At 59.2% G+C, this 14,474-nt stretch overlaps 2 protein-coding genes across 2 annotated transcripts; one reads left to right on the forward strand and one right to left on the reverse strand.

Moving 5' to 3' along the window:
* Nucleotides 1-431: 431 nt before the first annotated feature.
* On the reverse strand, nt 432-4,764 carry LOC141576251 (melanoma-associated antigen 8-like). The gene is made up of 3 exons (XM_074359000.1): nt 4,715-4,764; nt 1,445-1,543; nt 432-1,247 (listed from the first exon to the last, which is right to left on the reverse strand). Exon 3 carries the CDS (start codon nt 1,245-1,247, stop codon nt 432-434), a length of 816 nt encoding a protein of 271 aa, XP_074215101.1. The 5' UTR covers nt 1,445-1,543; nt 4,715-4,764.
* Nucleotides 4,765-12,692: 7,928 nt separating this feature from the next.
* Nucleotides 12,693-14,053, forward strand: LOC141576441 (melanoma-associated antigen 10-like). The gene has a single exon (XM_074359888.1). The coding sequence runs from the start codon at nt 12,750-12,752 to the stop codon at nt 13,575-13,577; it is 828 nt and encodes a 275-aa protein (XP_074215989.1). The 5' UTR covers nt 12,693-12,749; the 3' UTR covers nt 13,578-14,053.
* Nucleotides 14,054-14,474: the final 421 nt, after the last annotated feature.

A 14,474-nucleotide genomic window follows, 5' to 3' on the forward strand; every position in this document is an offset into this window, starting at 1 on the left:
CATTTCCCGAACAATTCTAATTGCAATTCCATATTATGTCATCCAGGATAACAGAAAAAAAAAAAAAAGAGAGAGATTTCAGTCTCCTTTACAGAAGAGGAAAACTGTTGTGTTTGAACTGGATAAGCACACACACGTTGTGATCAATGTCATTCACAAAGTTAGATACTGAAGCTTATTAAATCTTCTATTAATAGGAACAGCACTGAAAAACACCTACAGGAAACAAAGATCAATTTCCACGTCACCATAAAGGACGGGAGGAGCCCAGAGATGCTGTACGCCGTGCCCCCCGAGCTGGCCCGGGCCCTCACTCCTTCCAAGGCTGACCGCTCGCTCTGCAAACACAGAGTGAAGGATGGACTCCCTTCCTGCCCGGCAGGAGAAGCTGCTGGACAGGGGCCTGGAAGGAGCGCGGCTGCAAGTCTGGCTCAGGCCCCCTCTTCCTCATTGCTCACGGCCTCCTCAGACAGGGACGGGAAGGAAATGGGACCCTTACTGTTGAGTCTAAACAAATGCTCCAGGACTTGCAACTTGCTGGTCTCCGCGTGGGCCCGGGGCCCCCACAGGAACTCGTGGCGAGCGGGATCGCTGTCGGCCACCTGCCGGTACTCCAGGTACCCCTCCTGCACCCACGCTTTGGTGATGAGCTCCCTGGGCTCCCCATAGATGAAGTGCTCCCTCCCAGGATGCACCCCCATGACACCGAGTGCTCCCCACACCTCTTCCTCAGGCGCCCCCTCTCCCCCCAGGACGATGACACCCAGAAGTATCACCAGGAGGCCGTTCTTGGGCATGCTCCGCTCATCACCCTGCATCCCATCACAGGTGAGGCCCAGGGTGGGGACCAGGATGTACAAGTGCTCCTTGGGGTCCACCTCCTTCACATCCACCCCAAAGACCAGCTGCATGCACTCAGAGGCCTGGCTGAAGACCACAGGGAAGTGGTGCTGGTATGCTCTGAGGATACTCAGCATTTCTGCCCTGGTGGTCGGCTGCTTCCTGCGATACTTGAGGAGCAGGAAGCTCACCAGGTCAGCCATCATTGAAAGCTCTGCCCCTTGGCGCAGGGACTCGGCACCGGCAGAGTAGGAAGAGGAGACTGAGGAGGAGGAGGAGGAGGAGGACGAGGAGGACCGGGGGGATGCGGCCCCCTCCTGCTCAGCCTCCAGCCGCTGCACATCCACCAGGCCCTGGGCGTCTCTTGGGTCCTGAAGGTCTTCCACAGCCTGGCGGAGCTCACTCATCTGAACCAGGGACATAATGACAGGTGTTGGCAGCTGACAGGAGTCTGGGCCGGGGTGACAGGTGGGGACCCAGTGGCCTTGTGGGAGGACAAGCTTATCGACCTTCCCAGGGTTTCTAGGGCTGAACGAGGTTTCCTTTGGTGTCCCATCTTTGTTGTGGGCGTGCGGGTCCCCTCACCCTTCCCTCGGGCCCTCACCTTGACTCCTGGGAGGACCCGGGACTCTTCTCTCTGTTGCCAAGGCGTGGTTCCTTCAGATGATCTGACCCGTCCTCTCACACCAAGGTCCTCACCTCCCTGAAAGGCGGGAGAGAAAGGAGAGGAGGCCCCTTTCCTGCTGTGATTCAGGACAAGGATACCTCTGGTCATTGACTTTGGTTTCTGGGCACAGTTCCTTGTTCACAGCTCCCAAAGCCCTTGGGATGTCCTCAGTGTTGAGAGTGATGAATGTGCTTTTTTTGTTTTTTATGTGAATGAGATGTGTTTGCAAAGCACCTAAAATGGGGCTGGTTGCCAGAAGAGCCAATCATGTGATTAAAAGTTTGGATCTTTTGGCCCCTCCCCAGCACCACCAGGGAGGGGAGAAAGGCTGGAGATTTGAGTTCAATTGCCAGTGGCCAATGATTTAACCAATCGTGCTTATGTAATGAAGCCTCCGTCAAACCCCAAAAGGATGGCTTTGGAGAGCTTCTGGGTTGGTGAGCAGGTAGAGAGCTGGGGCAAGTGGCGCTGTCTGAGAGAGCGGGGAAGTCGGCCCCGCTCCCGCACACCTTGGCCCTAGCACCTCTTCCATCTGGCTCTTCGTGACTCATGCCCTTTATGTTCAGCTGGTGATCTAGGAAGTAGTATGTTTGTCAGAGACCTGTGAGCCACTCTAGCAAATCAACCAAACCTGAGGAGGAGGGCGTGGCAACCCCTGAAGGTCTTTCAGAAGGACAGGTCTTTCAGAAGGACACGTAACAGCCTGGACTTGTCACCAGCGTTGGAAACCCAAGGAGGAGGGAGTTGGAATCCCCAACCTACAGCTGGCCATTTAGCAGCACAGGCAAGAACCTTGCCTTGCGGTGGGCTTCTGAAGTGGTGGGGGGAGGGCAGTCTTGGAGGACTGGGCCTGAACCAGAGGGTCCGATGCCATCTCTGGCTAGACAGTGTCAGAACGCAGTTGAATTCCTGAACACTCTGCTGCTGTCTGAGAACTGTCGTTGGTCTGGGGAACCTCTCCCCTACGTGGAAATTGGTCCCAGGATCCATTTACACAACATCCACCCCCAGCTCCCCCCGAAAAACCCAGAAGCACTGGCAGCGGGGATCGGCCCCTCTGCCCTGGGCGGAGGTGCCCTCAGTGCCTGGAGGCCATGCATCTTTACTCCCGCCAGGGCCTGCTCTTCCCCCCTGCCCCCACCTGGGATGATGAGTTGACATCTGCCCTTCAGACCCAGACCTCAACTCCCTGAAGACTCCCACCTTCCCACCCAGGATGGAAGTGAGCACGGCACTTAGGGCCACCACTGACTGTTCCTTCCAGGGCTGGGAACAGGGGTCAGCTGGAGCCGGTGGGGTCCTTCCTCTCCTGAGATGGCGGGGTACATTTGGTCCTCATGAAGAGTCCTTGCCTTGACACGTGGGATATCCTAGGACTCCTCCCTCTGCTGGCCTGATGTTTCCCCTCAGACCAAGGTCCTCACACCCTGAGATACCCCACCCCCAACCACGTGACGGAAGTGATGGCAGGCCCCATCCGGCCAGACCTGACCGGGGACTCCTAGGGCTGAAACAGCTCAAGCCGGACACTGTAAGTTCCCATCTCTTTTGGGGTGAGGGTCTCCTCACGCCCTGCATCCACCCAAAGGGTCCTTCTCCTGAGTCCTGGCACATCCTGTGAGTCCTTCTGCTGCTGACCGGTTGTGGCTCCTTCTGCCAACCTCAGAACTAGGTCTGAATTCCCTGAGAGCCTGGGGCAGAGGTGAGGGGGCAGCACCACTGGCCACTCCTGCCCAGGGACTTCAGGGATGACAGGGGGCAGGGCCGGATTCTGTGGGCTCACTCTCTACTCTCAGTATCAAGATATTCACATTTACTCCCAGCAAGTCCTGGGACCCTCCCCTCAGCTAACATGAGGTTGTCCCCTGCAGGCCGACACCACCATCGCACTGAGTTTGAGGATAAAGTGGGGAGGTGATGCCTCCTGACTCACACCCGGGCCTCCCAGGAAGGAGCAGAGGAGCAAGTTTCTGTTGAGGCCCCCTCTACCTGGGGAGGGGGTCTGCCCAGTCCTACTGGGGGTTCCGGGGAGACCACCCTCTGCACATCTGAGCCACACTCCTCAGACCAGGGACTTCACCTCCCAAGGACCTCTGAGTTAAGAGGTCAGAAAGCATCTCACCTGGTCACCCTGCTCTGGGGCCTCCAAGACCCAGCACAAGGGCAAAGGCTCCCTCACGGTCCTCACATTGCCTCCTGGTAATTTAGGATTCTGTCCTCTGCCCATCTGACGCCCCGCCCCCTCATACCAGGATCCCTGTCCCCTCTGAGACCGCGATGTCAGGAAATGCTGCCTTTGGCCATCCTGCCCTCTAGCCCCCCATGGCCGACTCTGTTCCGGGGTGCAGGGTCTCTTAGTCCTCCCTCAGGGTCCTCACCTTGACTACCGGGGGGACCGGGGATACCCTCCTCTGCATACCTGAGGTCCCCCTCCTTATATTAAGGCCCCAGTCTCTCTGAGACCCGGATGGGGAAGTCGAGACACCAACGTGTGCTCATCTCGCCCTGGGGCCTCCCAGGGAGAAAAGCAGGGGCAGGATCGGTTCGGCGGGTCCCCACTGATCTGGGGTCTCTGGTCCCCTCAGTCCTCCCTCAGGATCCTCACCGTGGCGCCAGGCAGGAACGGGGATTCCCACCTCAGCCCATCTGAGGCCCCGCCCCTCAAACCCGGTCCCCAGTCCCTCTGAGACGCGGATGTCAGGAAATGTGCCTGTGGTCATGCCACCCTATGATCTCCCAGGACCGACTCTGTACTGGGGTCCAGGGACCCGCAGTCCTCCCTCACAGTCCTTGCTTACTGTCCTGACAGGCCCTCAGCCCCGCGTTTCCCAACCTGAGGCTTCGCTCCCCACACCAGCGCCCCAGTCCCTCCGAGGCCCGGACGCGGAAGTCCCGGCACGCTGCCATGGGCTCGTCCGGCCTGAGGCCTCCGAGGGCTGCCTGCCGGGGTAGATATCTTGGGGTCCCCTCGATTCTGGAGTCCAGGGTGTCCCCAGTCCTTCCTCAGGGCCCTCGCCTTGACGCCCGGCAGGAACCGGGATTCTCTCCTCAGCGCACCCGAGGCCCCGCCCCTCAAACCCGGTCCCCAGTCCCTCTGAGACGCGGATGTCAGGAAATGCTGCCTGAGGTGATGCCGCCCCATGACCTCCCGGGACCCACTGTGTTCTGGGGTCTCTGGCCCCCTCAGTCCTCCCCCAGGGTCCTCACCTTGACGCCCGGCAGGACCTGGGATTCTCTCCTCAGCCCACCCGAGGCCCCGCCCCTCAAACCAGGACCCCAGTCCCTCCGAGACCCGGATGTCAGGAAATGCTGCCTGAGGTGATGCCGCCCTATCACGTCCCAGGACCGACTGTGTTTTCGGGTCCAGGGTCCCTCACTGCTGGCTCGCGGTCGTCACCTTCACTCCCAGTGGGACCTGGGATTCTCTCCTCTGCAGATCTGAGGGTTTCCCCCCACCCCCATCACACACTAAGTGCCAGGTCTCTCTGAGACCAGGATGCCGCGGTCATGACACGACACGTGGGCCTGTCCTGCCCTCGGGCCTCCGGACAGCAGCTAGCAAGGGCCCCTTTGTGTTGGATGACCACTTTTCCGAGTTCGGGGTCCCCTCAGTTCTCCCTCAGGGTCGTCACTTAGGCGTCATGTCGTCTAGCCTCTGGCCACCCGAGGACCCACCCCTCATCCCAGGATCCCAGTCCCTCAGAGACCCGGATGTCAGGAAATGCCGCCAGTGGTCACCTTGCCCTATGGTCTCCAAGGTGCAACGCTGTCCCGGGTGCAGGATCCCTCCGTTCTCCCTCGGGGTCCTCACCTTGACTCAGGCGGCATGTGGTCTCCCCTCTGGCCACCCGAGGCCCCGCCCCTCATCCCAGGACCCCAGTCCCTCCGAGACCCGGATGTCAGGAAGTCAGGACCCCACGAGTGCTCATCCCACCCAGGCCCTCCCAGGGCTGGCAGCAGGGGCGGGGATCTGTGGGGCCCCTTCGGTCCTCCCTCAGCGTCCTCAGCTTGAGCCCCGGCAGGTCCTGGGACGCCCCCTTGTTGACCCGAGCCCACACCCTCACACCAAGGCCCTTACTGCCCTGAGACCCCCAGGGGAGCCTCTGGACTCACATCAGGCCACCAGGCCCAGGGCTTCCCAGGACTGTGGACGCCAGGGGCTGAGATGGATTCCATGGGTTCCCTCAGCCCTCCCTCTGCTCCTCACCTGGGCTCCCGGCTGGGCCTGGGTGCCTCCCTCTGCCCACCTGAGCTTGGTCCCCTTGGACTCGGACCCTCCAGAGCCAGGACACCAGAGAGGGAAGCGGGGATGAGGGGGTGGGGATCTGATCCTTGCATCCCTGCCTTGGGTCTCCCAGGGGTGACCGCAGAACCGACCTGGATGCCTGCAAACCGAGTCCCCACACACGGTTCTACCTTGACTCCTGGCAACGCTGGGCTCCTTCCCTGTGCAAACCTGAAGCCGGCCTCCCTCACCCAGGCCCTCACCTCTCTCACCTCCCAAGGGTGGGGCATCAGTGCCCGTCACATCTGGACCCTGAGCCCAGGGGTTTCCGAGGGCTGTCGGGGGGGGCCGGAGGTGGATTCCCTGCGGGCCTCAGTCTCCTGTGTCCTCACCTTGACTCCTGACAGGACTTGGGATTCGCCCTCTGCCCTCCTGAGAGTGTGTCTCTCACACCCAGCCTCTGACTCCCCGAGTTCGCTGAGGAAGTGGGGGCCGGGGACTGCTCAGCCTGACAGCCCCGTCCGGGGGCCCCCAGGATTCCCGCACGGGGCCGATTTGCATTCTTAGGGTCCCTGTGTTGTCGGGTGGTTGGACCCCTCTGTCCTTACCCTGGAGGGCCCTCACCCACCCTCGCACACAAAGGCTGCAGTCCCAGCAAAGATGCTGGAGGGGACCTGCCTCCTGGTGACCGTGAAGGGGCAGAGAGCAACACACCTTCCCTCGGCGACTCGCTGACAACCAGCCTGACCTCGGGGACGGTCTGTTCCAAAGACTTACCTTTTCCTGAAGAGGCTGAGCAGTGGCAGGGGAGCTGCGGATCCCTTGCGTTGATGACTAGATAATAGTATCTGTTCCAGAGCCGTGACTTTCACTTGTCAATTCTCATCCATAGTAAGAACTACAATTCTCATCTGCACCTACTGTGCGTGTATCTGTATCACATGTCTAGACTGTATGTGCTTATGTACACGTACATCCACACACCACACACATGGACCAAACATGCCACGTGTGCCGCATGTGGAAACCTGGGCCGTCCCCAGACACAGGTGCCTGCCCAGGGCCCTGAGGCGCGGATCCCCGCCCCCTTGCGGGAGCCCTGAGAGCCCACCGGACCCAAGGGCACCATGCTTTGAACTACAGGCCTGCCGCCTGCCTGACACCCCATCTGCCCAGGGCAGTGAGCCTGCAGGAGAACGTGGGCCCCCCAGTCAGCTGGGAGAGAAGCCGAGCAGAGTGGGCAGGAGGAAGTGGGAGCAGGGCCCCAGCCCGAACAGAAGAGCAGACTTCAGAGGGCCGAGCCTTTACCCCCACATCCAGGAGCCTTCTCCATCCTCACACCCTCTCTCCTAGACCCAGACCCGCCTCCTGGGGCCCCGTCTCCATTTCAGGATGGATGGTGATCCCGCGGGGCTGGGACAGGCCACGTGGGCAGAATCCGGTGTCAGGCTCTCCTGAGCACCGATGCCTGGCTTCCCTGTGTTCTCAGCTACGTGGCATGAGGCACCAGGTGGTAGGACAGCGTGCAGGACAGCCGGGGCCCCCGTGAGTGTTGGCGAGTCGGCTCAGACCAGTGGGGCACAGGGCTTTCGACCCACACAAAGCTCAGACTGAATGTGTGTCCTGCGGCCGCTAAGCTGAGCCAGTCATGGAAACCGTCTGTGCCTCGATTTCTGCCCGTCAAATGGGCATAGTAGTCGTACCCGTTGAAAGCACCGGTGCGAGTTTATACACGATGCGACCTGTCTCTACAATGTCTGGGCCAAGGACGTGGACAGTAGATGCAGCTGTTGTCACTGTGCGTGTACGATGTGCCTTCCCCACACTGTGGGGCTTCTGAACCAGTGTGTATCTCCCGGTCCACTGACTCAGGTGGGTTTCCTCTTCTCACCGGCACTCTGTTATTGGGGATGGGACCCCTCGCGTGCCAGAAGTGCTTAGACATGACATAGCTTGTTCTAGACCCAGCATGGGTGACGCTCAGGGGCCCTGGACCAGCGCAGGGGAATGGACTGTGCTGAGGGGCTTGGCCCTGGGGAGGAGGCATCAGGACCTCTGCACGTGCTCCGTCCTGATCCACACAGCCCACCACAGAGCTCTGTGAGCGAGGGTGTTCTGGGACTCTCTGAGTGTGAGGGAAAGTTTCTGCCGTGGGCCTTTCCCCTGGCCCCCCGAGGAAACGTTTCCTCACCCAGAGCCACATTCCAAGTTCTCCCGGTCACAGCTCGGACTTGGAGGATGTGCCCGCCACGTGGTTGCTTCAGAAGCGTTTGGGCTCACACACGGTCTCTGAAGGTGGGAACCAATCTGAGTTACCTAGAGCCATCCTAAAGTTCTTTTCCTCTGAACTTTCCAGTTTCCTCTTCTGCTTTTCCTCCTAGAAAGAGGACTAGGAATGATGTCCAGAGGACAAAATCTTGCGCACACACAGCGTGACTGAAGCTGCCTCCTGATGCTTTGGGCAGGATTCTCCAAATCTTTAGCTTGACTGTGCCTTTCCCAGCTTGATACCTAGTGATCAACAGGTGTGAGGAGTCACTTGATGATCACACACACACACACACACACACACACACACATCGTAACTAGACACGTATTGCAATTGGGAAAATCTGGTACAGTGACAACACCAAATGCTGGGGAGGATTTGGAGCAGCAGGAACTCCCATTCATTGCTGGTGGGAATACAAGATGGTACAGTTACATTGGAACAGCTTGGCAGGATCTTATAAAAGTAAACAAACTCTTACTGTATGATCCAGAAACCATATGGGTATTTACCCAAAGAAGTTGAAAACTTGTGTCCGCACAGAAACCTACACGTGGATGTTTATAGCAGCTTTACTTAGAATTGCCAAACTATAGATGCAAACAAGAGGTCCTTAAGTCGGTGAATAAATACACTTTGGTATGTGCAGGAAATGGAGTATCACCCAGTGCAAAAAAGAAATGAGTTATCAAGCAAGGAATAGACATGAAGAACCTTCGATGCAATTACAAACTGAGTGATTCTGAAAAGGCAACATACGGTATTATTTCAACTATGTGACATTCTGTGAAGGCAAAATGATGGAGACGCTAAGAAGATGAGTGTCTGCAGGCGCTGTGGGGAGAGGAATGAATAAGCGCTGTACAGCAGAGGGTGGTTAGTGACGTGAAATAGTCTGCATGATACCCCAGTGATGAGGGCATGTCATACACGTTTGCCCAAACCCAGGGAAGGTGCAGCACCAAGAGTGAACCCCAAGGGAAACTCTAATTTCTAGGTGACAGCGTAGGTCCATCAATTCTGACACATGGACGACTCCGGTGGGTTGCTGATAAGGAGGCAGGCTACGTAGGTGTGGGGGCGGGAAGTAAATGGGAAATCTCTGTACCTTCTCTTTGTTGTTCTGTGCACCTAAAGGTGCTATAAAAATAAAGACTTTAAAATAACACACGGTATGAACAACGCTAGGTGAACAACAAAACGTGAGGACACCCGAGGGGAAGACTGCTGACTGGGGAGCTGACTCGTCCGTTGCGGGGTGGGGGTGGGGGGCAGCAGGGAGTGGGGGAGGGGCTGTGGGCCGCACAGACGCAGAGGGCAGGACAGGTAGGAGAGAAGATCTCCCGCTTCTGAGCGGTTTCGTGCCTACAGCTGGGGCAGGGCCCCGGACACACATGCCTCAGCCCTGGGGCTCTACCAGGACAGCAAGAAAGATGGGTCAGCTGAGGCATTTCCCTCCTGAGTCTCTGCTAATACCCACCTGACATCAAACCTGCGTGAGGACTGGCCTGTGCAAAACACATCACTTAAACAGAACGTAAGGGAGAGACGGACAATAAGGTGGCGGTACCAGAGCACCTCACACGTGGTTATAGCAGGCACACTTTTGCGCCTTGGGTATGTATACCGTCTGCACGTACATACGAGCCCTCGTAAAATATAAACACGCACCCAGATACACGCGCTAGTACGTACACAGGTGGTGCGTGGATGTACGTGTACATAAGCACACACAGCCTGCACACGTGTCATACATACACGCACAGTAGGTGCAGATGAGAAATGTAGTTCTTACTATGCATGAGAATTAACAAGTGAAAGTCACGGCTCTGGAACAGGTACTATTACCTAGTCATCAACGCAAGGGATCCGCAACTCCCCTGCCACTGCTCAGCCTCTTCAGGAAAAGGTAAGTCTTTCGAACAGACCGTCTCCGAAGTCAGGCTGGCTGGCGAGGAGCCCCCGAGGGAAGGTGTGTTGCTCTCTGCCCCTTCACGGTCACCAGGAGGCAGGTCCCCCCCAGCATCTTTGCTGGGACTGCAGCCTTTGTGTGCGAGGGTGGCTGAGGACCTTCCTGGATGAGGACAAAGGGGTCCAACCACCCCGCAACAGAGGGACCCTAAGAACGCAAATCGGCCCCGCGCGGGAATCCTGGGGGCCCCCGGACGGGGCTGTCAGGCTGAGCAGTCCCCGGCCCCCACCTCCTCAGCGAACTCGGGGAGTCAGAGGCTGGGTCTGAGAGACGCAGTCTCAGGAGGGCAGAGGGTGGCTCCCAGATCCTGTCAGGAGTCCAGGTGAGGACACAGGAGCCTGAGGACCCCAGGGAATCCACCTCCGGCACCCCCACCCGCCCCCGACAGCCCTGGGAGACTCCAGGGCACTGGGTCCGGATGTCACGTGCACTGATGCCCCACCCTTGCGAGGTGAGAGAGGTGAGCGCCTGGGTGAGGGAGGCCGGCTTCAGGTCTGCACTGGGAAGGAGCCCAGCGCTGCCAGGAGTCAAGGTAAAACCGTGTGAGGGGACTTGGGGGGCGGGGGCAGGCATCCAGGTCGGTTTTGCGGTCACCCCTGGGAGACCCCAGGCAGGGTTGCGAGGATCAGATCCCCACCCCCTCATCCCCACTCCCCTCTCGGGGGTCCTGCCTGGGGAGGGTCTGAGTACAATGGGATCAAACTCAGGTGGGCAGAGGGAGGGGCCCAGGCCCAGCCTGGAGCCCAGGTGGGGAGCAGAGGGAGGGCTGCGGGATCCCCGGGGAATCCATCTCAGCCCCTGGCGTCCACAGTCCTGGGAAGCCCTGGGCCTGTTGGCCTGATGTGCGTCCACAGACTCCCCTGGGGGTGTCAGGGCAGTGAGGGCCTTGGTGTGAGGGTGTGGGCTCGGGTCAACAAGGGGGCGTCCCAGGACCCGCCAGGGCTGAAGCTGAGGACGCTGAGGGAGGACAGAAGGAGCCCCACAGATCCCCGCCCCTGCTGTCAGCCCTGGGAGGGCCTGGGTGGGATGAGCACTCGTGGGGCCCTGACTTCCTGACATCCGGGTCTCGGAGGGACTGGGGTCCTGGGATGAGGGGTGGGGCCTCGGGTGGCCAGCGGGGAGACCACATGCCGCCTGTGTCAAGGGAGGACCCGGAAGGAGGAAAGAGGGGCTCCAGAACCCCAGGATATAGTCGGACCTTGGAGGCCATGGGGCGGGATGAGCACCGGCGGCATTTCCTGACATCCGGGTCTCGGAGGGACTGGGGTCCTGGGATGAGGGGCGGGGCCTCGGGTGGTCCAAGGGGAGGCCAGTGCTGCCTGAGTGAAAGTGAGGACCCTGAGGGAGAACTGAGGGATCCTGCACCCCGGGACACTGTTGGACCTTGGAGACCTTAGGGCAGGGTGACCACCGGCGGCATTTCCTGACATCCGGGCTCTCAGAGGGACTGGGGTCCTGGGATGAGGGGCGGGGCCTCGGGTGGGCAGAGGGGAGACTACATGCCGCCTGAGTCAAAGTGAGGTCCGTGAGGGAGGACGGAGGGGACCCGGGACCCCAGAAAAGAGGCCATCCCATCCCACAGAAAAGCGCCCCTGCTCTCACCCGTCCTGAGGCCCCAGGGCGGGATGAGCCCACGAGGTGTGTCCTGACTTCTGCATCCGGGTCTCAGAGAGACCGGGGACTTAGTGCAAGTGGCGGGGTGGGGGTGGGGGTGGGGGTGGGGGCGGGGGCGGGGGGCTCAGGTCTGCGGAGGCGAGAATCTCAGGTTCTGCTGGGAGTGAAGGTGACGACCCCGAAGAAGCACTGAGGGACCCTGCATCCCAGAACAGAGTCAGTCCTGGGAGGCCATAGGGCGGGAGGACCTCAGGCAGCAGTTCCTGAAATGAGGGTCTCGGGGGGACTGGTGTCCTGGTATGACGGGCGGGGCCTCAGGTGGGCTGAGAGGGGAATCCCAGGTCCTGCCAGGAGTCAAGGTGAGGACCCGAGGGAGGAGTGAGGGGACCCGAGACCCCAGAACAGAGGGGACGAAACCGATCCTGCCCCTGCTGTCAGCCCTGGGAGGCCCCCAGGCGGGATGAGCACACGTGGTGTGTCCCGACTTCCGCATCCGGGGCTCAGAGAGACCGGGGACTTAATGTAAGGAGGGCCCTTCAGGTCGTTGGAGCGCAGAATCCCAGGTCCCGCTTGGAGTCAAGGTGAGGACCCTGAGCTAGTGCGGAGAGGACCTCCCACCCTAGAAGAGTGGGAACCTGCCAGAGCCCAGGCCTCCTGCCAGCACGCGGGTCCAGGGCTGTGCCACCGTGTAGACCCGAGGTCTCCCCTCCTTTCTCTTCCAGGGGCTCCAGACACCGGGAGGTGAAGGCCTAGGTCTGAGACACGTGTCCTCGGGTCACAGAGCACAGGAGGCCGGCAGTGCCAGGTGAGGTGTGGGCCCTGAGTGTGTACCCGGGGGCTTCCGAAACAGAGGGGACCCCACAAGGCCAGTGTCCACTCCACACACCCCCTGTCACCCCCAGAACCTCGGGCTGTGCCGGCTGCACCCTGAGGAGCCGCCTCACTTCCCCCGACAGGTTCACAGACGACCGTCCACCAGGAGGAGAGCCCCTGTGAGGCCGAGGGCACCCCTGAAGAGGAGACCAGTAAGTGGCCTTTGTCAGAGCCCCCCAGGGTGGGTTTCTCAGCCCGGGTCACTGACACTCCCTCTCTCCCCCAGGCCCGTGGGTCCCCATCTGTCACCCCTGTCCACACTCCTGTCTGCTGCCCGACACCAGTCATCATGCCTCTGGTTCAGATGAGTGAGCTCTCCCAGAGTGAGGAAGACCTTCAGGACCCAAGAGACGCCCAGGGCCTGGTGGATGCGCAGCTGTTGGAGGCTATGGAGGAGGGGGCCGCATCCCCCCGGTCCTCCTCCTCCTCAGTCTCCTCTTCCTACTCTGCCTGTGCCGAGTCCCTGCTCCAAGATGCACGGCATTTGATGATGACTGACCTGGTGGGCTTCCTGCTCCTCAAGTATCGCAGGAAGCAGCTGACCACCAGGGCAGAAATGCTGAGTATCTTCCTCAGAGCATACCAGCACCACTTCCCTGTGGTCTTCAGCCAGGCCTCTGAGTGCATGCAGCTGGTCTTTGGGGTGGATGTGAAGGAGGTGGACCCAAGGGGGCACTGGTATGTCCTGGTCCCCACCCTGGGCCTCACCTGTGATGGGATGCTGGGCGATGGGCAGAGCATGCCCAAGAACGGCCTCCTGGTGATGCTCCTTTGCATGATCCACCTGGAGGGAGAGCGCCTCCCTGAGGAGGAGGTGTGGGGAGCACTGAGCAAGATGGGGCTGTGTGCTGGGAGGGAGCACTACATCTATGGGGAGCCCAGGGAGCTCATCACCAAAGTGTGGGTGAGGGTGGGGTACCTGGAGTACCAGCAGGTGGCCAACAGCGATCCCGCTCGCTACGAGTTCCTGTGGGGCCCCCGGGCCCACGCGGAGATCAGCAAGTTGCAAGTCCGGGAGTATCTGCTCAGGGTCAATCGAAGGGGTCCCAGTTCCTTCCTGGTCCAGGTCCCATCCCTGTCAGAAGAGGCTGCTAGTGATGAGGAAGAGGGGGCCTGAGCCAGGCTTGCGGCTGGGCTCCTTCCAGGCCCCTGTCCAGCAGCTTCTCCTGCCGGGCAGGAAGTGAGTCCATCCTTCACTCTGTGTTTGGAGAGCGAGCAGTCAGCCTTCTAAGTGGTGACAGCCCGGGCCTGTTGAGGGACACGGTGTACAGCATCTCTGGGTTCCTCCTGTCGTTTATGATGACATGGAAATTGATCGTTGTTTCCCGTAAGAAATTTTCAAATGTCGTTCCTTTTCGTAGAATCGTAACGAGCTTCAGTGTCTAAGTTTGAATGACGGTGATCACAATGTTTGTGTTTTTATCCAGTTTAAGAGCAAGAGTTTTGCTATTTTGTAAAAGAGATTAGGAAATCTCCCATTTGTTTTGTGATCCTGAGCAAAATAACATGGAATTGGAATTAGAATGTTTATGGAAATGTGAAAGTACTTAGCAGTATTATGGATTGGGGCAAGAATTAGAAAAATAAATGTAAAAGTAGTCTTTTCTTGCTTCTTACCCCTTCTTTTCTGTCTTTCTATAAATCTAAAATATCTATGTTTAGTTTGATTTCCACGGGCTATTTAAGAAAGTAGGAGAAAAATCAATCTGAATCCGTAGGATCCCTGCTCACCATCTCAGTTATTCCGCAGACGTTCACTGAGCCTCTGCTCTCTGGAGGGCTCGGTGTTAGTGGTGGGGACACTCGGAAAAGCAGGACACCCCACACCTAGAATGATAGTCTAGGAGCCGCAGTCACATCAGGAAGTTGGTGAGATGTTCCCTAAGTCCCACGGAGCAAGTGAAAATGGGGTGAGGCGGTGGGGGTCCGGGAGCGAGCACTCAGGTGTAAGTGCCCGGAGCCAGGGCAGCTGGGGGCTTTGGGAAGCTGGGGGTCCCTCTGTGGGAGGTGATGG

Source organism: Camelus bactrianus, chromosome X (genome assembly GCF_048773025.1).
Source record: "Camelus bactrianus isolate YW-2024 breed Bactrian camel chromosome X, ASM4877302v1, whole genome shotgun sequence".
Classification (NCBI taxonomy): Eukaryota; Metazoa; Chordata; class Mammalia; order Artiodactyla; family Camelidae; genus Camelus; species Camelus bactrianus.

Excerpts from the sequence above, each read along its gene's own strand:
- LOC141576251 (XM_074359000.1), bottom strand. The coding sequence starts at position 1,247 with ATGAGTGAGCTCCGCCAGGCTGTGGAAGACCTTCAGGACCCAAGAGAC.
- LOC141576441 (XM_074359888.1), top strand. The coding sequence starts at position 12,750 with ATGCCTCTGGTTCAGATGAGTGAGCTCTCCCAGAGTGAGGAAGACCTT.